Source organism: Bos indicus, chromosome 10 (assembly GCF_029378745.1).
Source record: "Bos indicus isolate NIAB-ARS_2022 breed Sahiwal x Tharparkar chromosome 10, NIAB-ARS_B.indTharparkar_mat_pri_1.0, whole genome shotgun sequence".
Taxonomy (NCBI): domain Eukaryota; kingdom Metazoa; phylum Chordata; class Mammalia; order Artiodactyla; family Bovidae; genus Bos; species Bos indicus.
The window spans coordinates 45452523-45480060 of NC_091769.1; the positions used below are offsets into that span (position 1 = coordinate 45452523).

Here is a 27538-nt window from a genome sequence, read left to right on the forward strand (position 1 = left end):
ACAGTCAACAAAAACAAGACCAGGAGCTGATTGTGGCTCAGACCATGAACTCCTTATTGCCAAATTCAGACTTAAATTGAAGAAAGTAGAGAAAACCAGTAGACCATTCAGGTATGACCTAAATCAAATCCCTTATGATTATACAGTGGAAGTGAGAAATAGATTTAAGGGCCTAAATCTGATAGATACAGTGCCTGATGAACTGTGGAATGAGGTTCGTGACATTGTACAGGAGACAGGGATCAAGACCATCCCCATGGAAAAGAAATGCAAAAAAGCAAAATGGCTGTCTGGGGAGGCCTTACAAATAGCTGTGAAAAGAAGAGAAGCGGAAAGCAAAGGAGCAAAGGAAAGATATAAGCATCTGAATGCAGAGTTCCAAAGAATAGCAAGAAGAGGTAAGAAAGCCTTCTTCAGCGATCAATGCAAAGAAATAGAGGAAAACAACAGAATGGGAAAGAGTAGAGATCTCTTCAAGAAAATTAGAGATACGAAGGGAACATTTCATGCAAAGATGGGCTCGATAAAGGACATAAATGGTATGGACCTAACAGAAGCAGAAGATATTAAAAAGAGGTGGCAAGAATACACAGAAGAACTGTACAAAAAAAGATCTTCACGACCCAGATAATCACAATGGTGTGATCACTGACCTAGAGCTAGACATCCTGGAATGTGAAGTCAAGTGGGCCTTAGAAAGCATCACTACGAACAAAGCTAGTGGAGGTGATGGAATTCCAGTTGAGCTATTTCAAATCCTGAAAGATGATGCTGTGAAAGTGCTGCACTCAATATGCCAGCACATTTGGAAAACTCAGCAGTGGCCACAGGACTAGAAAAGGTCAGTTTTCATTCCAATCCCAAAGAAGGCAATGCCAAAGAATGCTCAAACTACTGCACAATTGCACTCATCTCACACGCTAGTAAAGTAATGCTCAAAATTCTCCAAGCCAGGCTTCAGCAATATGTGAACCGTAAACTTCCTGATGTTCAACCTGGTTTTAGAAAAGGCAGAGGAACCAGAGATCAAATTGCCAACATCTGCTGGATCATGGAAAAAGCAAGAGAGTTCCAGAAAAACATCTACTTTGCTTTATTGACTATGCCAAAGCCTTTGACTGTGTGGATCACAATAAACTGTGGAAAATTCTGAAAGAGATGGGAATACCAGACCACCTGATCTGCCTCTTGAGAAATTTGTATGCAGGTCAGGAAGCAACAGTTAGAACTAGACATGGAACAACAGACTGATTCCAAAGAGGAAAAGGAGTACGTCAAGGCTGTGTATTGTCACCCTGTTTATTTAACTTATATGCAGAGTACATCATGAGAAACGCTGGGCTGGAAGAAACACAAGCTGGAATCAAGATTGCTGGGAGAAATATCAATAACCTCACATATGCAGATGACACCACCCTTATGGCAAAAAGTGAAGAGGAACTAAAAAGTCTCTTGATGAAAGTGAAAGTGGAAAGTGAAAAAGTTGGCTTAAAGCTCAACATTCAGAAAATGAACATCATGGCATCCAGTCCCACCACTTCATGGGAAATAGATGGGGAAACAGTGGAAACAGTGTCAGACTTTATTTTTCTGGGCTCCAAAATCACTGCAGATGGTGACTGCTGCCATGAAATTAAAAGACGCTTACTCCTTGGAAGGAAAGTTATGACCAACCTAGGTAGCATATTCAAAAGCAGAGACATTACTTTGCCAACAAAGGTTCGTCTAGTCAAGGCTATGGTTTTTCCTGTGGTCATGTATAGATGTGAGAGTTGGACTGTGAAGAAGGCTGAGCGCCGAAGAATTGATGCTTTTGAACTGTGGTGTTGGAGAAGACTCTTGAGAGTCCCTTGGACTGCAAGGAGATCCAACCAGTCCATTCTGAAGGAGATCAGCCCTGGGATTTCTTTGGAAGGAATGATGCTAAAGCTGAAACTCCAGTACTTTGGCCACCTCATGCAAAGAGTTGACTCATTGGAAAAGTCTCTGATGCTGGGAGGAATTGGGGGCAGGAGCAGAAGGGGACGACAGAGGATGAGATGGCTGGATGGCATCACTGACTCGATGGACGTGAGTCTGGGTGAACTCCAGGAGTTGGTGATGGACAGGGAGGCCTGGCATGCTGTGATTCATGGGGTCGCAAAGAGCCGGACACGACTGAGCTACTGAACTGAACTGAACTCTGTAAGCTCGAGGGAGGAAAAAAAAACTAATAAAACAGGTGCTGGTATTTGGCTTTGATGACCTTCAATATGAGTTCTCTATTGGTTTTTAAGAAGTTAAAAGGTGCGTATATATGGGAAAGGTGCATATTTATATGGCTCGGTTTCCCTGGTGGCTCAGAGGTTAAAGCGTCTGCCTGCAATGTGGGAGACCTGAGTTCGATCCTTGGGTCGGGAAGATCCCCTGGAGAAGGAAATGGCAACCCACTCCAGTATTCTTGCTTGGAGAATCCCATAGACGGAGAAGCCTGGTGGGCTACAGTCCACGGGGTGGCAAAGAGTCGGACACGACTGAGCGACTTAACTTTTCACTTTCATATAGGAATCTAGAAAGATGGTACTGATGATAAATTACTTGCAGGGCAGCTGTGGAGACACGTAAAGAACATAATTGTAGACACAGTGGGGGAAGGAAAGAGTGGGAGGAATTGAGAGAGTGGCTTGGAAACGTATATTACCCTGTGTAAAATAGCGAATGGATATTTGCTGTATGATGCAGGGAGCTCAAATCCGGTGCTCTGTGACAACCTAGAGGAGTGGGATGGAGTGGGAGGTGGGAGAGTGGTTCAAGAGGGAGGGGACATATGTATTTCTATGGCTCATTCTCGTTGATGTATGACAGAGACCAGTACAATATTGTAAAGCAGTTATCCTCCAATTAAAAATGGAATTTTTAGAAAAGAAGTTAAAGGTTTTTCAACTAAAAATTACCAGAGTTAAGGATCTTTTTGCTACTCCCTTCTCCTCTGGGACAACAAACTGGGGAAGATTTAGCCAGCTTTCTCTGGAAATCTGATATATTTCATTGGTCAATTTAATTGACTGGCTTTGTGTTACATGTATAGGCTTTTCATTCCCATTAGGCTATTTATACTAAATAATTACATTAATTGGATGTTGTTCCTACTGTATGTTAGTTTTCACTGATATAATAAAAATCATATGTGTGTTGATTTATGTTGAGATTAGACTATTTTATTAATTTGAAAAATATATGGCTTTCTCATTTAAGAAAGACTGAATTTTCATAAATTGTGGGTACAAGTTTTGTTTCTTCATAGAAATCTGCTACATTTAATACAAATTATAACTTATCCAGATCCTTTACCTGTTTTTATACATGTTCTCTTCCCATTACTAGAGGAATAACTTCTTGAAGACAGACTAACTTAAGCTTTTTGTACAATAGGACATTCTAGGTCCTCAAGGATAAAAATGTTCTTTTTTCACAAGGAATATGTTATTGATTGTACTCTCTATTTGTAATGTATGCAAAGTAAAGCCATTTATAATATTACCACTTATTAAAATAAATTTATGCCTGAGCAAAGCAAGCACACCTATTTAATATGCCTTAAGGATATTCGTTTGTATAAATTTAGGCAGAAATTTCATCTGTACATACTACAACTTCTTAATGCCTTAGGCCTTTAAAATTTTCAGGTTCACGCTACACAACTGTCCAGTTTATTTAACGGGAACGGAGAAGCACTTTTCCAAAGCAAACATTTAAATTAAGAATTTTTGAGTATCACTGCTTTTTCCCCAAGTTTTTACTCTAATATGCCTCCTTTCTTATTATAATTGGTGTTAAAAAGACAGACATACAAACAGATACAGTAATACGTAGTTTGCCTCTGTGTGTAAAGATATATTTGCAATACTTTTAGCAATTTACTTGGCATGTTGACTAAGAGAAAAGACCAGCAGATTCTCTATGCAGCTCTAATCTCTACAAGGATCTGGGAACTGGGTAATTCAGTCCTTTATAGAAGCCACTTAACTGAAAAGGAAATGGTGTGCATTGAAGAAACATTGTGTACTGAGAGGGGTCTGATGTTAAAGAACAAGGAGGGGAACCCTGGGGCTTGTTGATTTTTCTGACAGGACTTTGGCTGTAATCTTAGTCTCTAAGATTTAGACAAAGCTACAGATAATTTGCAATACCATCCCTCCCATTATAATGTTAATTTCATCTGCTGTCTAGATTCTCTAATTCAAAAATGTAAAGTAATTGTTGATTCTTTTAAAGCACTAAGTAGCCTTTATTCTGAAAGTTCAAGCATAATTTATTGGAGAGAATTAATGCCATGCTTACACTTTCAGGGTTGCCTTTCAAGTGTGGGTTTAACAAAGTACATCCTAAGGCAATTTCATCTGATCAGGTTTTGTGCCTGGTCTTCACCGTGTGAAAATCATTCCCAAGGTGTATTGTAAGTAATTAAGATAAGCATAGGGATAGAAAATAATAGTTATGAGTTCCTAGTCTAAAGTCATGTTCACTACGTGTCACGGATGTACCCTTAACAGATGTGACATATTTTAAAGGAATTCTGATTCCATATAGGTCTAGGGAAAATGTTTTATTATTATAATAATATTTCTTTTTATGTAGGTACATTGGCTCAGGCCCTAAAGAGTCTGCCTGCAATGTGGGAGCCCGAGGTTGGATCCCTGGATCCGGAAGATCCCCTGGAGAAGGAAATGGCTACTCACTCCAGCATTCTTATGGGGAGAATCCCATGGACAGAGGAGCCTGGCGGGCTACAGCCCATGGGGTCGCACAGTCAGACACGACTGAGAGACTAACACTTCGACTTTTTAAAATATACAATTTGCTCAGTTTTTTCTTGTTTCACACCATCCTAGAAAGTTTCATTAAAAAAAAAAAAATTATTCCTGTAAATAGAGAATTCCCTAGCAGTCCAGTCTTAAGGACTCGGGGATTTCTGCTGCCTGGATTCGATCCCTAATCCAAGAACTAAGATCCCATAATCTGCACCTCCTGGCCCAGGGGGGGAAAAATCATCCCTGTAAATAAACTATATTAGCGTTTGACCATTCCATAGAGTTTTTTGGTATGGATGCTGTAGAGAGAGTTCATGCCTGAGATGTTAAAAAGTCCGCTACATTTCAGGAGTCACTTCCAGGAGTGAGATTATGGATTTAAGACTGTAGTTAACTTTTGAAGAAATGTTGGAATTCGCTGTCTTTCCCGGGTTTTCTTTTCTAAGCAGGCTGTTTTATCCAGTTCACAGTCTTAGCACGGATCTTAGCACCCAACACACAGGGCATCCTAGGAAAGCTCCCTGGCACCTCCCACCTAAGGCGGGTACGAATCACAAGCTTCTACAAGTTGATGGACGGGTTGACACTGCGCCCAGCCCCGCCGTGACCACTGGACACTGGCGATTGGTTGCGCGTGAAAGGCGCGGAACCAATGGGAGTGGCGGCCTGGGAGAGCCGGTGCAGCGCGCGGGAAAGGGACCAATATAAACTGTGGCGGGAGATTCGATTTCTGGGCCTTGTCCCGTGAAACATCTTCGGCTGGAGAGTCGGTTGCTCGCCTCTCGAGTTCGAACATGGTGCGGACTAAAGCAAACAGTGTGCCTGGCAGCTACAGAAAAGGTGAGGCAGTCGGGCACAAATGTGGAGGGCAGGTGGTTCTCTGGGCAGCTCTGCTTTGGGCAGGAGAAGAGGGGGCCTCCCCTCCTGTCCGCCAAACTGGTCCAGCCCGCCAGGAAGCAGCAGCCTGTTCCCTTTAACCAGGAGGAAGAAACGGCGAGGGCAGAAGAGGGTTATCTGCTGTTCTGGATCGCGGGGCTCTCCTCTCCAATCCTTTCCAATAGGCTGGGTCGGAGAGTGTGGTGAGAACGTGACTCCCAGACTCTTCGTGCCCCCTTCTGAATGCCCTCCTTTCCCTCTCTCCGCAGTGGTGGCTTCTCGAGCCCCCAGGAAGGTGCTTGGTTCCTCGACTTCTGCCGCTAATTCCACGCCGCTTTCCTCAAGGAAAGGTAAAAACGCCCCTGCAGGCTCCTACATGAACCCTCTCAAAAGGAGATCAGGCCAGGCACGGCACCACTGTTCCCCATACCCACCGCGGAGTTTCTTTTCCTGAGATCCTCACCCCCCAGAATTTCTTCCTTCCTTGCCTTTTGATGTAATGAGCGAGCCTTGGTCTCTTTGGCGGGCTGGGGTAGAGATGGAGGGGTCGCACGGTCTTAAAAAATTTCAAGCCTTGGATTAGGGACGGACACACTTTCTCTTCAAACCTGTTTTTCTTTTCTGCCTTAGCGTTGTTATTTTTCTTAGCGTTGTTATTTTTCTTAATATTTACAACTGGACTTTTCTTGTATGAGGCTACTTAAGCACCTGTTTACTAGAATTGAGAGGAGAGTTGACAATGCTAATCACGTTTTTGTTTTCATTTCTGCATATTGTTCTTTGTCTTTCCTATTACCTTCCTTTCTCCCCCCCCCCCTTTTTTTTTAAGTTTGGTGTCAGTGTGTGTGTGTCAGTGTGTGTGTGTGTGTGTTCCAAACTTGCAGCTCCTAATTCTGTTTTTGGGACATTAGGAGGGAAAACTGGGCCAGGGAAAGAGCTTCACATTATTCCTTCTGTGCTAGGAGAGGTTGAGAAAATACCCTGCCATCTGGTGTCTCTCATTCCTTTTAGAAGGAAGTTGAGCAGTTTGGAAGATTATTTCTGCAAGCTCTAGTTAAGAACATACAGGAAAAAGTGTGTCAAACTTTAGTATGACAGTACATAAGACTAACTGAATAGCTCTGTTCATGGACAAAATATGAAAAATATTTTCTGGTTGTAAACATCTTGTTAATGCTATTTTTCTAGGGTAAAGAATACATATAATAATGTTCTACATTATATTAATGTATAATGTACTATTGACTGAATACAACTTTATCATGTCATATTTTAAAATTCACTTTAAAGATAGATCCCTTTAACTTTGCAGCAGGAGCTGCAAGGTTGGAACACACACACACACACACACACTCACACACACACTGACACCAAACTTAAAAAAAAAGGGAAGAAAGGAAGGTAATAGGAATATCCTTTAGATTTGATGTTAAAGAATGGAAATTATATTCTTAATTTTTATTTAGTTCTGTTTTATTTTATAGCTGAAAATAAGTATGCAGGAGGGAATCCAGTTTGTGTGCGCCCAACTCCCAAGTGGCAAAAAGGAATTGGAGAATTCTTCAGTCTGTCCCCTAAAGATTCAGAAAAAGAGAATAGAATTCCTGAGGAGGCAGGAAGCAGTGGCTTGGGAAAAGCAAAGAGAAAGTAAGTTTTCATATTCTGAAGTATAAAGAAATACTTATATTCTTGAAAATAAAAGACAACTAAATATTGAGTAACTTTAAATTTTCTCTTTGAGGAGATAAGAAAATACAAACCAGAAGTTTTTTAAACTATGCTAACCTCTTATTATGTCACTCCCAAATTTCAAGCATCAATGAAAGGTACTATTTTTACTCATTTACTCAAAGAGGATCAGTTCCCATTCAGATGACAAGTGCTACTTTATTAACCATGAACTTCTGGTCTTTATTCTCTTTTTTTTCTATTTTCTATAGTCCTTTTTATTTTCAAAAAATAATTTCCATGTTGGTTTACCTTGATTTGCATTAACCCCACCTTTCAAAAAACTAGTAGTCCAGCTTTCATAGGAAATATATAACCAATGTGGAAAAGCTGGGAAATACAGAAATCCCCATCACTTAGAAACAACCAGAACTAATGCCATGGTATATTTTCTTTACAACTTCTCTGTAAATACATAAGAATACTTCAAAACAAAGCAACATGGGGATAAAACTGCACACATGCAGAGTTCATTGTATTAACTTTTTAAGAAGATACTTAAATCATGCTTTCAAGCTTTTTTTCTTTTTTTGCATGGCTCTTTTCAGTTTATTGCATGAAGGAGTTACACTAGTCCAAGTTAAAAGAAGATCCCAAATGGTTACATTATACAAGCTGTGAAGTTTTTAAACTTATGAAAAGGGACAGAAGGGAAATTCTACTCATTGAAAGGAAATCCTCACTTAAGCTTCAGTGAGCCAAAAGCTCTTAAAACCCATGAACCTTCAGCTGGTGGTCCTTAGCCAGTGCAATCTCTACCAGGAACTGGCATATGTTCTTGTGCTGGTCACCCTGTAGCTGAATTACTTCTCCATATTCTGTATGCTCAATTACAGTACCATTGCAGGCAAATTTCTTCTTAAACGCCTTCACTAGTTTCTTTTTATTGTAATCATCAGCAATCCCTTAGACAGTAGTAAGGGTCTTCCTGCCGTTTCTCCGTTGAATTTTTATATGGATATAATCCTCAGTGCCAGCAGGAAGCAGATCATCACCCTTACTTGCATCAGCAAAGGGGTCGAAAAAGCAGAGGGTTCTGGAAAACGGACATAAGATATGATTTCTTTTCCTCAGTGGAAACGGCCTGTGGAAGGCAGCGGCGGGAGAAGGCGGGCAGTGGGTACCAAGCCTTGGGAAGTGAGGGGCCTCGAGCGGGAGGCTGCTGAGTCCTCGGTGGCGGCTCAGTGACTGGGGCTGCTTTCAAGCTCTTAATGTCAGGGAAATGTTCATGATAAATGTTGAGCAAAACTGGATTCAAAAGTACAATCATTATTGCATAAAAGACATGTATATAAATACACCAAATCTCTGTACAAAATATACCAAATATCATGAATGATGTCACTGGGTAAAAACCTCTCCTCACACTCAGCGCTACCAATTTTCAACAACAAACATATTTTAAGAATCTGGGGGAAAAATACTTTTAGGAGGAAATAAACAAGGGAAACCTGCTTTTTAAATAGATTTATGAGAAATAGTGCAGACTCTCTAAAGAGTGTTGAAGTTTTCATTTCAAAAATAAATTATTTGACTGGAGGTGGGGTGTGGTGAGTGTGGGTGGTATGACATCACTGCCATTGTGAAGCCTTCTGGTTTAAGACCCTGCTAGATACCTCCCAGCACCAGCCAGGAGCAGGTGATCCTCCTGGGCACCAAGCAGCAAGCCGGCCCAAGGTGGAGTGACGAACATGGACAAGTGGGCGGTGGCCGGGCTCACGCTGGGGCTGCTGCTTCTGGTACTGCTCCTACCCAAGCAAGTTTATTCATCCGTTCCTTTAACCAGCACAGAAGGTCCTCCAGTCCAAACCACAGCGGTCAGCTGTGCCTTGCGGTCAACAGCTAGTCTCCTTGTTGTCTTGCTTGCCCTTCTACATCTCTACCATTAAGAGACTTGGCCAAGAAACATCTAGGTTTACCAACCCATATTCTAAAGCCCAGTCCGCAAGGCATCTAGAAATTCTCTGTCAGGAAGAAAATGAGAAAGTCTTCATCAAATCCATTAATTCTACCCCTTATTTTATTAAGGCAGAAAATGTTGAGAGTCTCAAATTGGATTAGTTTAAAGAGCATCTGAAGGATTTAAGCAGATAATGACAGCCAATATTAAATCTCCTGGAGTTTCATTATAAGAATGGAGACAATATCAGGAATTAATGATGTGATTAAATGTAACAAGAAACATGGACACTTCAAACTGTACCTTGCATCTAGATAAGAATAATTGCATCTTCATCTAGAGAAAAAGGATGAGCTATGAAATGGAGATTCAGTTTTCATTTTGGTTCAAGAACTCTAGAAGGTAAACAATTAGGTGATGCAAAAAGCATCAGTGATTCTGTTTACGATGTACACTGGAAGGAATCAGCAGTTATTAAATCCTCTGTGTATTGTTTCAGCAGTCCTGGTTTAATGCTGATACACTCTCCATAAGGTTTTACATTGTTTTCATTGTTCTCTTGGGAACTTAACTCTTTTCCTCTGGGCTTTTGAATTTGACTTTGCATTTGGATTTCTGTAATAACTGAGATGTTCCAGGGCAATAATGGGTTGGAATATACTATCAATCCAAACATAGGTAATCCCTGCATATGTACTTAAAAGTCAAATTACAGTTATTTCCTGTAACACATTCCCATCCAACAATAGTGCCAGATAGTTTAGCTAATTCTCATCTCTTAACTTTATTCCAAAGATTAGAAGTGCATTGACTTCAAACAATCTTAAAATATTGCTTTTTATTTCTGCATGTACTGAATAATTTTTAAAACCTAAAAATTGATGTTTTGAAGGCATGTTTGATAAATTTGGAAATTAAGAGGCAAATATATGAAGGAAGTGAAAAATAATGTGTATTAGGTAGTTGGGAAGTGAAGACTGGAAACTTGCCTGCATTAAATTCACAACTGTTTTGTGCTTTCTGTAAATACACATTTATATATTAAACTTGATGAATAAGAATAGCTGCATGTGGAACACTTTTTACATCAGTCATTATTTTTAGATAATTCTAAACCTAAGTGGACTTGATTCTGGAAAGTAAAACTTTAGAACTGCCTTGATGTATAGAAATCTTTTTAGAAGTAGAAATCATTGGTTTACATGTTCATACAATGATGCTTAAATGATAAGTATTCAATACTTATAGTACTCTAAATAAATTTTAACCAATATTTGTCATCTTTAGAAATGTAAACAGGAACAACAGACCTAACATCCATCTCAAGTTATGTGAGATCCATGTGTGTGAATGAACACACTCTTACTTCATATCTGAACACTGTACACCTATTTTGGATTGTACATTGTGTTTGGATTTGATTTGCATTGAACACAGCTAGATAAAAATAAATGGTTAAAGAGAAGTTTTAAAAAAGGAATTAACATATAAAAATGATATTTTTGCATCTAAAATTTTAAGATAATATTGTTCATAAGATCATTTAGTAAATTATTATTGAGTGCTTACTATTCAACCTATGAGATATTTAAAAGGAATGTCAAATTCTGGAGCAGTAGCTGAACTTTATACTTTGTTGTTATATCACTATTATCATTTCTGTTAAAATCAACAAGAAAGAGGATACATTTTTGGATAGAGTTTTTTTTAACAGACTTGTTATCATGATCCTAAAAGTCTCTTTTAGGATCTTCTTCTCATTTACTGGCACCATTCTTCCTTATTCTTTCTCATTCTAATATGAACAAACTAACAGTCAATATTCAAGAATATTCAACAATCCTCTTGAATTATTTGTGACTTCAATTAAAGAAATAAAATATTTTGCAATATAGCCAAATATGGCTATACCATTGATCATCATAGCAATAAAACCTATATTGCAGGTTTCCTATCATATAGTGAAAGGTTACACATATAGTCTCATAAAGAACTTTGATCCATAGTATAATAAAATCTGTGACACAAAACTAGGTAATGGAGGTTTATCTTATTGCTTTAGGCCTCTTTCTTAGATTTGTTATTGTTTGAGAGTTGCATTTATCCCTTTATAGTAAATCAATTGATTTGTAAATTGATAGTAAATCAAAAAGATTGACTTTTTTCCTTTTATCCCTTTTTTCCTTTTATCCCTTTATAGTAAATCAATTGATTTGTAAATTGATAGTAAATCAAAAAGATTGACTTTTTTCTCCCAGTTTTACTGAGACGTAATTGACAAACAGCACTATGTAAGTTTAAGGTACACAGTCTAGCGATTTGACTTACCTACATCATGAAATGATTACCACAATAGGTTTAGTGAACATCTATCTCATATTGATGCATTAAAGAAATAGAAAAATTTTTTCCTTGTGATAGGAATTCTTTCAATAGTTTATTATTGATTATAAATAGAAAACTATCAGTATATCAGAAGGACTTCTATTATAATCTCCCTAGTTCTTTATCTGGAATATGGCTACTCTTACGGCTTTATTATTCTCACAAAGGCAGGGTAAATTTCCCTGTTGCATAGGGGAGAATCTGAATCGAGAAAAACTGTCTTCTTAAAACCTTAAATCAGGTCTTTGAAGAAAAGAATTTTGAATTACAATAGTGTTCATTTGTTAACTTCATTTCATTTCCAGGAAAGTACAATGAAGACCTCTTGGTAATGTAATAGTGGATGAGTCAATGGTAATGTTACACCAAGTCAGAATATCCTTGTTTTAGCTTCCTTCTTTCACCTTCTAGCTCTATGTCTAGATCTAATTTGAAAACTGACTGTTTTAGGATAGATCTCACAAATCTTTACCAGCTCTAAAAAATTCTGATTTAAAAATTTTGACTTTTTCTCTATAAAAATTATACTGAGTACCAGAGGACTTCGGGATAATGTAAGTTGTTTTTCAAAAGCTATGTTTACCATATGCCAACAATACAATTTGGGCATTTTCTAACTAGATAATACATTCATAAATTCCAAAGGATATACAGTCAAATATGACAACTTGCTGTTTTCTCTGTTCAAGTGGATTGGTTGAATTTTTTTCTTTCTATTATCACAGAGTTCTTGCTGAAGGATTATACTGCTTCATCAATCTACTTAACACATTGAAAGAAGATATTATAGAAATAGAGATTCCCTCTTAAATAAAAATGGCAACATATTCTAAAGGAGAAACTGACTTGGCAAATTAAGAGGCAAAATAGATTAAAAATTTTTGTCACTTTAGTATTTGGAATCTGTAGGGATTTGTCAGTTTATGGGAGTTTAATTTTCTCTTATTTCTAGTCACTTGACCAGATCCACTGCACTGTTAATGTTCTTGATTTACGTAAGTTTTTAAAAACTATTCATGTTTTGTTTTTAAAACATTGGACTCAGGTGACTACTGAAGTTCTCTTTTCTTTCCACAGAGCATGTCCTTTGCCACCTGATCACACAGATGATGAAAAAGAATAGAACTTTCTTATTCACCCTTGACTGTTGTCTCCTGTTTACTCTGGTATTCTAGGATGTAAATTTGCATAAATGTATTCGTTCCAATTAGTTTTGTTGAGTAGACATTTAATTTAAAAAATGAGGCTTACATTTAGTTATTCAAAAGCAAGTAGTTATGATATTGGAAAGTTTGTAAGATTAATTACGGTTAACATAGTATTTGGTTTCCTTTACCTATTATTAAGCTTTTTCTTGCTAAAATTATTACATGATATTCTAATTATGAATCTGCTGTATTTGAGATTTGCTTAGATCTTTGTACTGTTGCCATTTTATTGGCATTTGATTATTGGAATGATGCCATATTTTTCTTCCTTTTATTTGCTTTAAAAAAGCAGAGGTAGATTTTTGCACATTTAAAAAGTAATGTTAATTAAACTGAACCTATACCCTTTTTAAGAAAGGGGGCCAAAGAGGCAATGTTGCAAAAATCTGGATGGCTGTCTACTTTCTCCTTAGAAAAATTTACAGGCAGTTTGGTCCTAAGGTTTAAAGAATTAATAAAGCTTCTGAAAACAACAGCAAAAATATAAAATTTTTTTTTATATTGGAATAGTGGAATTCCATAGTGGAATCAGACAGGAAAATTACATAGACTACTTTAAAAGAGAGGAATTTCCCTAGAATATACCTTTGGTTTAGTGTCATAAAATATTACCCTTTGGGCCTATGCTTTTAAAGTTGGAAATCAATAAAACATGAAAGACAGATCGTGCCATAAACCCAGAACTGTCTAAAGTCCTTAGAGCTACTATCATGCTTTTCAAGATAACCAGGGGTATAATCGAAGTGGATATAGTAGTACTTAGTAACTGATATTTTTCTTCCTCATCAAGCTTTTTGCTCACTGACTTCCTGTTATCAAAGTTAGCCATGTTTAACAGACATACTTTTCTGAAGTTTGTTTTTAATAAATGAATACTATTTTCATAAAACTATCCAAGTGTGTGCTTTCTAAGATTTTATCCTGCTAGGTATTTCTATTTTATTCCTTCCAAATGCAAATCACTGTACAGACCTGATTTTATGAACTTCCAAAGTAAGTCCTGATGACTATAGATTACATTTTTTGCTTAGATATTAAACATACTGTTACTGAATTGGGACCAGAGTTTTATCCTAAGTTCTTCCTTGATAATTAGGCTTTTGATGGATTTGAAACCTGATTTGCTGTTTTTCATTGATGGAGAGAGGAACTTGATGGAAAATGTGTCTAATGAAGTCTAATTTTGATATATAATTGTTTCCCAAAAAATTTGACCTAAAGAAACTGCAGTCTTTTCAAATACAATCCTTTCAAAATATACAATTGTTAGTGATGTCTAACTATATTAAGGAGGGCATGGAAACCCACCCCAGTATTCTTGCTTGGAGAATCCCATGGACAAAGGAGCCTGGTGGGTTACAGTCCATAGGGTCGCAAAGAGTTGGACACAACTGAAGTGACTTAGCAACAAAGCGACTTTATTAGGCAGACTTCCCGGGTGGTGCAGTGGTAATGAATCCAGCTGCCAATGAGGAGATGCAAGAGACGTGGGTTCCATCCCTGGCAAGAGATGCAGGTTCGATCCCTGGGTCAGGAATATCTCCTGGAGTAGGAAACGGCAACCCACTCCAGTATTCTTGCCTGGAAAATTCCATGGACAGAGGAGTCTGGCAGGCTACAGTCCATAGGATCATAAAGAGTTGAACACGATTGAGCATACAGCACATACATACAACTTTATTAGTCAGAGGTCTCATGTCATCTGTTTCCTTGTCAAAGCTTTTTTAAAATGTAAATTGTCAGTTTAGCTCCTTCTAAACATAAGTATGATCATTATGGTGTGATCACTCAGCTAGAGCCAGACATCCTGGAGTGCGATGTCAAGTGGGCCTTAGGAAGCATCACTACAAACAAAGCTAGTGGAGGTAATGGAATTCCAGCTGAGCTATTTCAAATCCTAAAAGATAATGCTGTGAAAGTGCTGCACTCCATATGCCAGCAAATTTGGAAAACTCAGCAGTGGCCACAGGACTGGAAAAAGTCAGTTTTCATTCCAATCCCAAAGAAAGGCAATGCCAAAGAATGTTAAAACTACTGCACAATTGTAGTCATCTCACACACTAACAAAGTAATACTCAAAATTCTCCAAGCTAGGCTTCAATAGTACATGAATGAAGAACTTCCAGATGTTCCAGCTGGATTGAGATAAAGGCAGAGGAACCAGAGTTGCCAACATCCGTTGGATCATAGAAAAAGCAAGAGAATTCCAGACAAACGTCTACTTCTGCTTCATTACGTTAAAGCCTTTGTGTGGATTGCAACAAACTGGAAAATGGTTAAAGAGATGGAAATAGCGGACCACTTACTTGCCTCCTGAGAAATCTGTATGCAGGTCAAGAAGTAACAATTAGAACTGTATATGGAACACCAGACTGGTTCAAAATTGGGAAAGGAGTATGTCAAGGCTGTATGTACTGTCACCTCGCTTATTTAACTCATATACAGAGCACATCATGCAAAATGCCGGGCTGGATGAAGCACAAGCTGGAAACAAGATTGCCGGGAGAAATATCAATAACCTCAGATATGCAGATGACACCACCCTTATCGCAGAAAGTGAAGAGGAATGAAAGAACCTCTTGATGAAGGTGAAAGAGGAGAGTGAAAAAGCTGGCTTAAAACTCAACATTCAAAAAATGAAGGTCATGGCATCCGATCCCATCACTTCGTGGCAAATAGATGGGGAAACAGTGAGAGACTTTATTTTCCTGGGCTTCATCATCACTGCAGATGGTGACTGCAGCCATGAAATTAAAAGACGCTTGCTCCTTGGAAGGAAAGCTATGACCAACCTAGACAGTGTATTAAAAAGCAGAGACATTACTTTGAATTGATGCTTTTGAACTGTGGTGTTGGAGAAGACTCTGAGAGTTCCTTGGACTGCAAGGAGATCAATCCTGAATATTTTTTGGAAGGACTTAGGCTGAAGCTGAAGCTCCAATACTTTGGCCATCTGATGTGAAGAACTGACCCATTGGAAAAGACCCTGATGCTGGGAAAGATTGAAGGCAGGAGGAGAAGGGGACGATAGAGGATGAGATGGTTGGATGGTATCACCATCCAACGGACATGTTGACTCAATGGACATGAGTTTGAGCAAGCTCTGGGAGTTGGTGATTGACAGGGAAGTCTGGCGTGCTGCAGTCCACAGGGTTGCAAAGAGTAGGACACGACTGAGCAACTGAACTGACTGAAACATAAGTACAGGCTCCCTGTTTTACGCTGAAACTGAATCAAAAAATGAAATGTATATATTAAAAAGATAAAGTAAGTTTTAATTTTGTACCCTTCTTCACAAAGTTTAACCTGGCTTTTCTTTTTGAATGGATTATTCAAATAATTAGTGTTAAATTCCTGAGCAAACAATGACTAAAGCTACTGTTCTGGAATTTTTGAATGCTAATGGAATTTGTGAGGTTCATACAAATTATGTATACATAATTTCAACAGGCAGATAATACTATAATGAAAATTATAGTCTGCTCAGGTTTATTTATGAGATGACAAATACCATTTTTTTAAAAAAAGCAGAAAAATAAAGCCTAAACTAACTGAACTTTTCCCATATTATATATACACTGCTTCCAAATCTCATCGTATGTTGAATTCTTCATGCTAACTCACTTTTGGAAAAATTGAAGATTCAGCTGAGTCTTAGTCCAGCTAACATTGTTGCAATGGTTCCTTTTACCTTTGAGGATAGCCTATGGAGGTGGGGAAGATTTTCACTGAATTCCCCAAAACTGGGAGGAGCGTTAGAAGCTATCTTATTCACCTCAAGCTGCCTATAGCTTTTCAGTAGATGGACTGTTTTATTAGCTGGCAGTGCTAATTGAAAATGCTATGAGTTAAAAATTTGATTTTTGGACTTTCCTGGTGATATAGTGGATAAGAATTCACCTGCCAATGCAGGGGACAAGGGTTCAATCCCTGGTCTGGGAAGAGTCCACATGCCTCAGAGTAACTAAGCCCATAACTACTGAGCCCGCTTGCTGCAACTACTGACACCTGTGCACCGGAAGCCTGTACTCTGCAACCAAAGCCATCATAACGAGAAGCCCATGCACCACAATGAAGAGTAGCCCCCGAATGCCAACCAAAAGAAATTAAAAAAAATTTTTTCTTTACTCCCCTCCTGTTCTTGGTTCTATCCTTGAAATAACAGAACAAGTTTCTCCTTTCCAAAACAAGCTTCAAGTATTTAATAATAGTTGTTATATCTTTAGCCTTCTCTTCCTAAGTCTAAACATTATATTGCTTATGTCACACGCATCCTAAGTGAGTTTCTATAAGTCCCTAGTGCAGGGGGCCATGCCTTGTGTGTTGTATATTGCTTAGGCAGGTAAACAGTAAATCTAGCTTTTTCTTCTAACTGATACCAAGTATTCATTAATTTTGGTATCTTTATGTTTGTCTATTTTGTCTTTTGTATTCGGAGATGCCAATGGAAGTCTAAGAATATTTGAATATTTAAATATTAATCATTGATTAACAATATTGGGTTTCCAAAAAATAAACATTAGATAACCTAATTCTTTCTTAAATGATTACAAAGGACAATTTAAAAAATGACAAAAAGCTTTGAAGAGATTGAGAAAAAGGCTAGAGGTATCTTGTATTGATCTGAAGGATGGAGGTACACTGTTGACCTTGAAGGCTGTTTGAGATCTATCCTAGATTTGAGAGCACTGTCTTAATTATGGTTCATATTAAGAATATGGATTCCTGGGGACTTCCCTGGTGGTCCAGGGGTTAAGACTCTGCATTTCCATTACAGAGGTTGTGGGTTCTATCCCTGGTCAGGGAAGTAAGAGCCCACATGCTGCATGGCATGACCGAAATAAGTAAATAATAAAGTTTAAAAACTAAAAAGTTGATACGGATAATAGTTTTTAAAAAAAGACTATAGAGTTCTGTGATACTGCTCACAAAATCCTGAAAGTGTAGTTAAGCTCACATAGCTAGTTTTAGGTGTGGATTGTGCTATATAGTTATTTATTTGGATTTTAAAATATTTATCAATATTTTAGGTGGATTTACATACAATAAAATGCATATGTTTTCAGTGTACAAGTTTTCATAAATGTATACACATATACTATACATCTTTAGAGGTTTCCAAGTAATGAGTGTATTGAAAATGATGGAATTAAATAAGTCAAGTGATCATTTAGGAGTCAAGCCAGGTATTCATACACCTACACAAAACTGAATAATTTTTTAAAATTGTAAGAAGAGAGGGTGTAAATGCTACTGTATGTCATATTTCTTCAGACAACAGGAAAAATGAATGATGCATAGGAATTTGCAGTTTTATATTGGCTTAAACTACCAACTATTACCCAATAAAACATTTCTTTCTATAGAACAAATTTATTGTATTTATATTTTTAATATTTAAAGACATCTAAGTCCATCATAGTTTCATTTTAGATAAGTTGTTGCTCATTGGGCTTATTGTTTACTTTTCTAATTAAAAATTTTAAAATATTTAACCTGTTGGCAATTGAAATACCAAGCTCTATTTTGCTAATTACAGCCAGTGTATTTTTAAAGAACAATTAATTGTCCTTTAAGGCTGACTAGATGTACTCAGATTCTATTTGCATTTTGTTTGTGTATACTCCCACATGTATGTATGTCCAGGGCAAGGGTTGAAATGTTTTAGACTTCTTTAACAACCTACTACTGACATTTGAACCTGAAGTTATTTCCCTCAGGTTTTGCTGAATAGACTCTCTCTGGTGAACTAATTTAACACTGTCTCACATGTACAGGAAACTAACAGATCTGCTGTTTCTTTAAAATTACCAAAGCTCATTCCTCTGCCCTGGCTAGGTAGACAACTGTTCAATATTGGTGACTAAGGCTATCATAACCAGTAAAATTATCATGCCCAAATTATTAGGACCAATAGCCAGTAGTTGCAAAGACATTCACTGCCATGGACTAGAGCAGCGGTCCCCAACCTCTGGGATCTAATGCCTGATGATCTGAGGTGGAAGTGATGTAATAATAGTAGAAATAAAGTGCATAATAAACACAATGTGCTTGAATCATCCTAAAACCCTTCCCCCCAACCCAGGTAGGTGGAAAAATTGTCTTTCATGAAATTGGTGCCCAGCGCCAAAAAGGCTGGGGACTGTTGGACTAGAGAACAAATTGAGGAACTACTATTAAGCTTTATTGTGATCCACACAGTCAAAGGCTTTGGCATAGTCAATAAAGCAGAAATAGATGTTTTTCTGGAACTCTCTTCCTTTTTCCATGATCCAGCAATAAACCGTGGACAATTCTGAAAGAGATGGGAATACCAGACCACCTGACCTGCCTCTTGAGAAACCTGTATGCAGGTCAGGAAGCAACAGTTAGAACTGGACATGGAACAACAGACTGGTTCCAAATAGGAAAAGGAATACCTGAAGGCTGTATATTGTCACCCTGCTTATATAACTTATATGCAGAGTACATCATGAGAAACTCTGGGCTGGAAGAAGGACAAGCTGGAATCAAGATTGCCGGGAGAAATATCAATAACCTCAGATATGCAGATGACACCACCCTTATGGCAGAAAGTGAAGAGGAACTAAATAGCCTCTTGATGAAAGTGAAAGAGGAGAGTAAAAAAGTTGGCTTAAAGCTCAACATTCAGAAAACAAAGATCATGGCATCCGGTCCCATCACTTCATGGGAAATAGATGGGGAAACAGTGGAAACAGTGTCAGACTATTTTGGGGGGCTCGAAAATCACTGCAGATGGTGATTTCAGCCATGAAATTAAAAGACGCTCACTCCTTGGAAGGAAAGTTATGACCAACCTAGATAGCATATTCAAAAGCAGAGACATTACTTTGCCAACAAAGGTTCGTCTAGTCAAGGCTATGGTTTTTCCAGTGGTCATGTATGGATGTGAGAGTTGGACCATAACTGAGCGCCGAAGAATTGATGCTTTTGAACTGTGGTGTTGGAGAAGACTCTTGAGAGTCCCTTGGACTGCAAGGAGATCCAACCAGTCCATTCTAAAGGAGATCAGTCCTGGGTGTTCATTGGAAGGACTGATGCTGAAGCTGAAACTCCAGTACTTTGGCCACCTCATGCGAAGAGTTGACTCATTGGAAAAGACTGATGCTGGAAGGGCTTGGGGGCAGGAGGAGAAGGGGATGACAGAGGATGAGATGGCTGGATGGCATCACCAACTCGATGGACATGAGTTTGAGTGAACTCCGGGAGTTGGTGATGGATGGGGAGGCCTGGCGTGCTGCAGTTCATGGGGTCGCAGAGTCGGACATGACTGAGAGACTGAACTGAACTGATTAAGCTTTACTGCTTTTAAGCAGATCTGTTCAAGATGGGAAAGTTAAGCCAAAATGTTCACTCGTTTTTCTCTGAATGCCCGATTACACGTCTCTGAATATTTAACTGCCATAAACATATAGGTCATTTTTCTAAAAAGAGGATTAATTATGTAGATGGCTTTTGCTCCAAGAAGTGGTTTACCCAATATATTTCAAACTCAGATCACTTCAGCACAAGGCTATATGAGGTCTCTTGTTAACTTTTCTTGTCCACAGTACACGAATGAAAGTTTACTCTGAGTAGATTAAATGTCTTCCTCCTTCCCAAATTTGATTAGCGGCTTCCTTTGGCCTCTTCTCATTGTTTCTTTTAAGAATTAATTATTTCCAGGTTATACACAAGCAAGTGCAAACCTTACAAAAGAGAAGATGGGTGAAACTTTCTCACCATTGGGTTTCAGGGGCTTGTCACGTGGGAACGAAGTGCATGAAAAAGGTTTTATAACGGAAGAAATTCAAAAGCCCAGTTGAAACATAACTGAAAATCCACGAGAGGGAGATGCTTGCTAAACCGCCAGAAAGTAACTCCCTGGAGGGACCTGAGAGAGCCTTAGGAGGAGTCAATAGGTTCGCCCGGGATTCAGGGAGGGAGGAACAAGGAGTAAATCGTGGCTGGGGGCTCGTAGGGGGAATACAAGCGAAGGGAAAAGCAGAATTGGCTTCGTGACTTTGGCAGCGAAGCTGGTTCTCCGTTCAAGACCAGGAGCAGAAGGTAAGAGTGTATTACCCAAGTGGAGCATACGTTCCCAGTTACCTCCTGATGGTCCCAGAAGTAATGGGGACGGTTGTCTTTGAAGGCGCTTCCGCTTAGCAACCCCACGCGGTTGCTAAGGAGGGGCGATGGCGGGGATGACCCGGAAGTGGTGTTGTCCCCTTCTCACTGCCGGCTTTAAGTTTGTCCTATCGGGAGGGCCAGGGTGCTCTGCGCTGGGCCGAGGGTGGGGCCAGCGCTAGAGGTTCCGGATCGGCTTCAGCCGCCCCTCGGCTCCTCGCCTTACCCCTCCCCTCCCGCGCCTCTCCTCCCTCCCTTTCCTGGGAAGAGAGAAGCCAACGCTGCGGGTGGGTAGAGAAGCACTCGGCGCCTCCGGGAGGGGACTGCGCCCGCCCCATCTGAGTCCCGAAGCACGGCCAGACCAGGTACGCGCTCCGTCTTCGACGGGGTCCAGGAGGCTGGAGCCTGAGAGTGTGTGTGTATCTGGGGGCTTGTGGGGGGCCCCCTTCTCCAAATCGCGGAGGGGAGCGCGGAGATACTGGGTGGGGCGGAGGCCGGCGTGTGTAACTGTAGAGGGTTGCGGAGGTGGAATGGAAGGGTTGGGGGGTCACGGCTGACGGAGAGTTTCGGGCGGTCCGGTCGAGGTTGCGGAGGAGGCGCCCCCTCGTATACTGAAGACTTCGGCCGATGTGGACCGGGAGTTTGCCACCTGGAGGGTTATCTCTGAAAGAGGGGGGCATCCTCTGGGTCCAAAAGGAGAGCCCGGACCCTGGCGGGGTAGATGGGGCAATCGCATACTTCCATTGCCCGACTCTTCTGCCCACCTCGCTGGGATAGAGCCCGGCTTCTAGGGTTGTGGGGGTTGTGAGTCGGCTGGGCACCGCGGGGAGCCGCCCTTGGCAGAGCTAGGGCAGTAGAGTGGGTTAGGAGACCTCCCTCCTCACAACTTCCGTGCGCTTCCCCCACTTCTTCCTTTACTGCTCTCTAGCCCCAGTATCTTTACAGGAGCGGTCCCTCACTCCCCAAGTGGTGCAAGCATCACAGAGTAAAAGAAAGAGGGTGGAACTGGGTTTGTTTCCCATAAATGATGCTTCGAATGTTTGGGAAGTGCCAGATTGACATAGTCAACCAAGTCTCCTAGATCAGTATTAAGTCTGGTCTGAATTTTAGAAAAGTGCAAGCCTGAAAAGCACCAACCTAGAGTCTAGTCTGGCATATCCTTGTTTAGTAGGTATGCATGTTTATAACAAACAGAGTTGGGGGACCTTCAAAACATAGAGGTCTAAGCGAGACATGTTGAGGCAAGCCTTTGCCAACATCTTTCTTACCTGCCAGTTAGCTTGCCCTAGTTTAAATGAAGCAGAAAGATCCTCTTCATTTATATTTCGATCAGAGACTGAGTTGTAGGTTCTTTGTGGTTATAGATGTATCAGAATAGAGACGTGAACGTTCAAAGAGAGAGAGAGACAAGGTTCCCTGCTTTTGAGCCTATCTCTTAATCTTTTAAGGAGATAATTGTGGTCAAGTGGAAGTATTGGCTTTGAGGTTAGGCAAATCTGGGATTGAACCAGGACTGCCTCTGGATAGTTGCTGACCTTGGGTTAAGTCATGGAACCTAGCAGAGATTCAGTTTCTCCATATGTAATATGAGTTAGAATTCTAATCAGTTTTATAAAAGGGGGGGTTAATGTATTTAAATAATAGCTTTAAATGAAAGCACCTTCCATTTGAAAGATGAATTATGAATAATCTTACACAGTCAGGGCAGCCCAGTTTTGTGGAATGAGGTTTGAGATAGGAGAAGAACTGGATGATGTTCCAAATCATGTATACACAGCAGGACTTTGATTAGCTTCTAGATATTGATCATAAGTAGCGTGAAACTCAGTTGTTAGTAGTTTCTTAAAACTCTGAAAAATAAAGCAGAATGTGTGCATTAACTGAAATAACCAAGAATGTTTCAGAGGTTTTTTTTTTTTCAGATTTGTGATGTGTATAGTATGGATTGATAAGTAAAACATTGTAAAATTTATAATGTATATAAATCTTAATTAACATCACATATTTCTGGAGAGAATTAAAATTGGGGCATAAAATAGAAAGTAGTTGTAATTTTAAGAATAAAATCAACACAAGGAGCCATGACTCATCTTGGAGTTAAACTGTTTGCAAAACTTAGATATGTGTAATATATGTAAAATAAGTGAAATGGAATGAAGCTCTGCCCTTAAGTCTTTTGTGATGATGATGTAGAAATATATCTCAGAAACATGAAATCTTTGTTAATTTGTTTTGTAGATTTTAAAATGATAGTTAATTTGTAACCTGTTGTATGTCAGATTTTGAGCTCATGTAGTTTGCTTTTTGGTGTAACTTAAAATTAGTAATTTTGAGGGGTGGGGGAGGTTATGCAGAGTGGCCTACAGGATCTTGTTCCCTGTGCATGGGTGTTTAGTTGTGTTGGACTCTTTGTGACCTCATGGACAGTAGCTCTCCAGACTCTGTCCATGGGATTCTCCAGGCAAGAATGCTGGAGTTGTTTGCCATTTCCTCCTCCAGAGGTCTTCCCGACCCAGGGATTGAACTTCATGTCTCCTGCGTTAGCAGGCAGCTTCTTAACGACTGAGCCACCTGGGAAGCCCTTAGTTCCCTGACCAGGGATCAAACTTCTATCCCTGCAGTAAAGTACGAAGTCCTAACTATGGGATCACCAGGGAATTCCTGGTAATTTTTAATTTTTAAATGTACTTTATACTCAACAGATAAATCAAATAACTTGCTTTAATAATAGTTTTTTTGTGTGTGAAAAGTGGTTACAAAATGTGTAATTCAGTATTACTTTTTAGAGAAGTTTATAGGTTTTCCATAATTTTGAGAGAATTTTCAAATATATTTCTTCTTTGTGTTTTTCTTAAACAAAGTTGAATTTTTTTTTTAAATAAAACTGTCCAGCTATGTTGCATGCTCGTTGAGGTAGAAATACTATTTAAAATTTTATCCGTCACTGCAGCTACATAATAGGCACCCAATAGATATTGGTCAAATTGATAACTGGATGGATATATTTTAAATTATTGATAAGATACTTATACTATTTTTTAAAGAATTGAAATTATGTTTTTACTATCGTCGTGGACTTTTTGTAAGGTTATTCACCTTTCTAAATGGCTTTTCTGAGATTGTAAAGTCTTTACTATATATCTAAACATTTAACGGTTTTCCTGGATCATTATTTTTCAGCATCTTTGAATCTTAAAGTTGAGATCATATTATCTTGCTTTGGTAAAGCCATGAGAAGCTCTCATTTTTTTTTCTCTATCTTCTCATAAAACTTAAATAATTTATTTTGGTATAAGACATAGGATACTAGCTGTAAAAAGATATATCAGAAATGTGGGCAGTAGTAGAGACTGTTACATGTGATACTTTTCTCAATGACCTTTTCCACTTAAACAATGTATGTGGCCATTCCACGAATGTTTGCAGTTGTCATTTATGGAATTTGCTTGTCAGGAAATCTAAAAATGACTAAACCTTCCTTTAACGTCTGTCTCTTGGATGATCTCAGAAAGCCTTAGGAAAGATGGGGAAGGTTTATATAGCATACTAGAATATATAATGAACAAAGTACAGTTAACTTTATTGGTGTTGCCAAACCAGAAGTGAATTACTGTGGAAATGTTTCAGAAATGCCAGGCAATGCTTTACTCAAACCAAATGAGTATTCTTCCAGAGCTTGTTTCTATTTTAGAGCTTATTTCTCTTTGGAGCTATGATTTGGTCTCTAGTAAGGATAAATAATCATCGTATACAGAAAAAAAAGGCTGATATCATAGACAGACTTTATTCTCACCAGTCTTGATAGAAACTGCTTCAGTGGCCTCAGATAAATGAAAGTAGATTTTCATGAAAGAACTTTAGAATTTGTGGAAGGATAGTTTTTCTCTATTTAACATCTAACTTGTCTCTACTCATTTCTGCCTAATATAGAAGCTGGGAAGAAAAAAAAAAGAATTTACTTCAAAATTAGCATTTTATGTTTTGTAGGTTAATTATTTGGAGAGCTAAATTGGATTTTGACATTATTGAGATTTTGTTCAAGATGGACTCGGGAAAAAAAATTAAAAGAGATGCCATCTGTTTCAGATTCCTATTCCCTCACCCCTTCATGTTTTGTGGCTTTGAATTCATCAGATTTTTTTTTTTTCAAAAATCAAACCCCTCAGTAGATGTAGGTTATATAATTTCAGTTGTATCAGTGAACATGTAGCTAAAAGAACTTGCATTTATATTGAGTTACACAGAAAGATCTCAGAGGTTGGTTAAAAGTAATTGTTATTTCAAACTATCTGAACATTATATACCTTCCTACATCTTTGTTATCATTTGCTTAATAAATCATTCTTGTCATTACTGCTTGCCACTTATGGGTGGAAGCTGCTAAAAAAAATGGATTATGGAGATATATAATAAATCCTTTTTTCCCTCTGTTACAACTGGAAGAGAAGCTTCTTCTGGAAGAAGATTTTTTTAATTTACTGATGAATCCACTTAAACTTATTCTTTTTTTCTTTATTTATTTTCCATCTTTTGGCCTCACCTCATGACATGTAGGATCTCTTTTTTTCCCTGATCAGGGATCGAATCCAAGCCCACTGCATTGGAAGCACGGAGTCTTAGCCACTGGATTACCAGGGGACATCCCTAAATGTATTCTTTTAATAGTGAGTTTTGCCTTGTTGTTTTGGAGAAGGCAATGGCACCCCACTCCAGTACTCTTCTTGCCTGGAAAATGGACGGAGGAGCCTGGTAGGGTGCAGTCCATGGGGTCGCTAAGAGTCGGACACGACTGAGCAACTTCCCTTTCACTTTTCGCTTTCATGCATTGGAATAGAAAATGGCAACCCACTCCAGTGTTCTTGCCTGGAGAATCCCAGGGACGGGAGAGACTGGTGGGCTGCCGTCTATGGGGTCGCACAGAGTCAGACACGACTGAAGTGACTCAGCAGCAGCAGCAGCCTTGTTGTTTAGTTGCTAAGTCGTGTCCAACTCTGCGACCCCATGGACTGTAGCCTGCCAGGCTCCTCTGTCTGTAGGATTTCCCAGGCAAGAATATTGGAGTGGGTTGTCATTTCCTTCTCCAAGGGATCTTCTTGAACCAGGGATTAATCACGCCTCCTGTGTCTTCTGCATTGGCAGGCGAATTCTATACTACTGGGCCACCTGGGAAGCCCATGTGGATGTCCAATTGTTTTATTAAAATATTTTCTATCCTAACATGTTAATGTGGTATTTTTTAAAAAAGACTTTATTTATTTATTTTTGGCCACACAGCATGGGAGATCTTAGTTCCTCTACCAGGGACTGAACACACACCCCCTGCAGTAGAAGGTTGGAATCTTAACTGCTGGACCACTGGGGAGTCCCAAGACTATTTTTTAGAGCAGTTTTAGGTTCACAGGAAAGTTGAGAGGAAGGTACAGAGATTTCCTATCTACTCTCTGTTCCCACACATGCATAGCCTCCCCCATTATCTATATTCTCTACCCAAGTAGTACATTTGTTATAATTATGAACCTACATTGATACATAATCTCCCAAAGTCCATAGTTTAATTTAGGATTGATTCTTTGTACTGTACATACTACGGGTTTGGAAACATGTGTAGTAACATTTATCCATTGTAATAATATACAGAGTATTTTCAATGCCTGAAAATCCTCTGTGCTCTGCCAATTTATCCCTCCCACCACCCTAATTCTTGGGTAGTTTTTTCTTTTTTAGAAATAAAATGAATAAAATAATTCCTGGGGGTGGTTTTGAAATGAGATTTTTCTAACATTTTGAGATGTAATTGTTCAGTCTTGAGTTTGCATTTCAGAAAGGTTGATGCTGGGTCATTAGGTGTTAATTGACAGGTGCTGTAATTCTTTGAGATATGTAATGGGGCATTAGGAAATGTGAACTAAATGTACTTTCCACATAGCAATTGCAGGTGGTAAGGAGGCTTGATAAGAGATCTGAGTTGAGGAGTTTTGAACTGTTACTAAAGTTAAGGTCTTTTGCCGCTTGCATTTCATCGTCGTGCAGGTTTTGGCTATACGGACTGCTTTTGGCTGTCCTCTCCTGGGTCATCTTCCTATTGCAGTTGTTGAAGGCCATCCAGAAACCTGAGCTGGCAAAGTCTGAGTAGAAGGGACATCATAGGTGCTGCTGTAGCTGCCTGGTATTTCAAATTCGGATTCAGAGTGGAAATAACTATTTTAAAAGTAATAAAATGCTGTCCTGACGCACTGTTTCTCACATAGCCCAAGTAGTAATTGTTAGAATCCTCTTTCAGTTGGCTTTATAACTGTCCTGTCCTGGTTTTCTAGGACACCTATTTTCCAACACGCTTTAACCTTAAATTGGTATTGTGACATCCAAATATTCCAGTCATCTAGACTATGACGCAAAAAATGTGTACGCAAAAACTGTTTAAAAACTCCATGCTTGATGGATTTTGTTTCCTTTTTCACCTAGTTGAATAAAACAGACCTGAGGAACGATCTGTTTGTGTGAAAGCACTTAGGTTTTCCAAAGAT

General features: G+C 39.0%; 2 protein-coding genes and 1 pseudogene across 3 annotated transcripts in view; 2 read left to right on the forward strand and 1 right to left on the reverse strand.

The window, feature by feature from the left end:
• The first annotated feature begins 5482 nt into the window (after positions 1-5482).
• PCLAF (PCNA clamp associated factor) lies at positions 5483-13779 on the forward strand. Of its 2 annotated transcripts, XM_070797422.1 has the most exons (4): positions 5483-5630; positions 5936-6016; positions 7151-7313; positions 12757-13779. In XM_070797422.1, the coding sequence occupies exons 1-4, from the start codon at positions 5585-5587 to the stop codon at positions 12800-12802; spliced, it is 336 nt and encodes a 111-aa protein (XP_070653523.1). In that variant the 5' UTR covers positions 5483-5584; the 3' UTR covers positions 12803-13779. The 2 variants fall into 2 exon arrangements, with proteins under 2 accessions (XP_070653523.1, XP_070653524.1); XM_070797423.1 differs by lacking the exon at positions 7151-7313.
• Positions 7920-9087, reverse strand: LOC139185169 (eukaryotic translation initiation factor 1 pseudogene; annotated as a pseudogene).
• Positions 13780-21164: 7385 nt separating the features above from the next.
• Positions 21165-27538, forward strand: part of CSNK1G1 (casein kinase 1 gamma 1) — a 155116-nt gene continuing 148742 nt past the window's right edge. Inside the window, 1 exon segment of the mRNA XM_019968690.2 lies at positions 21165-21379. The gene's annotated coding sequence lies outside the window, so the exon portion shown is untranslated.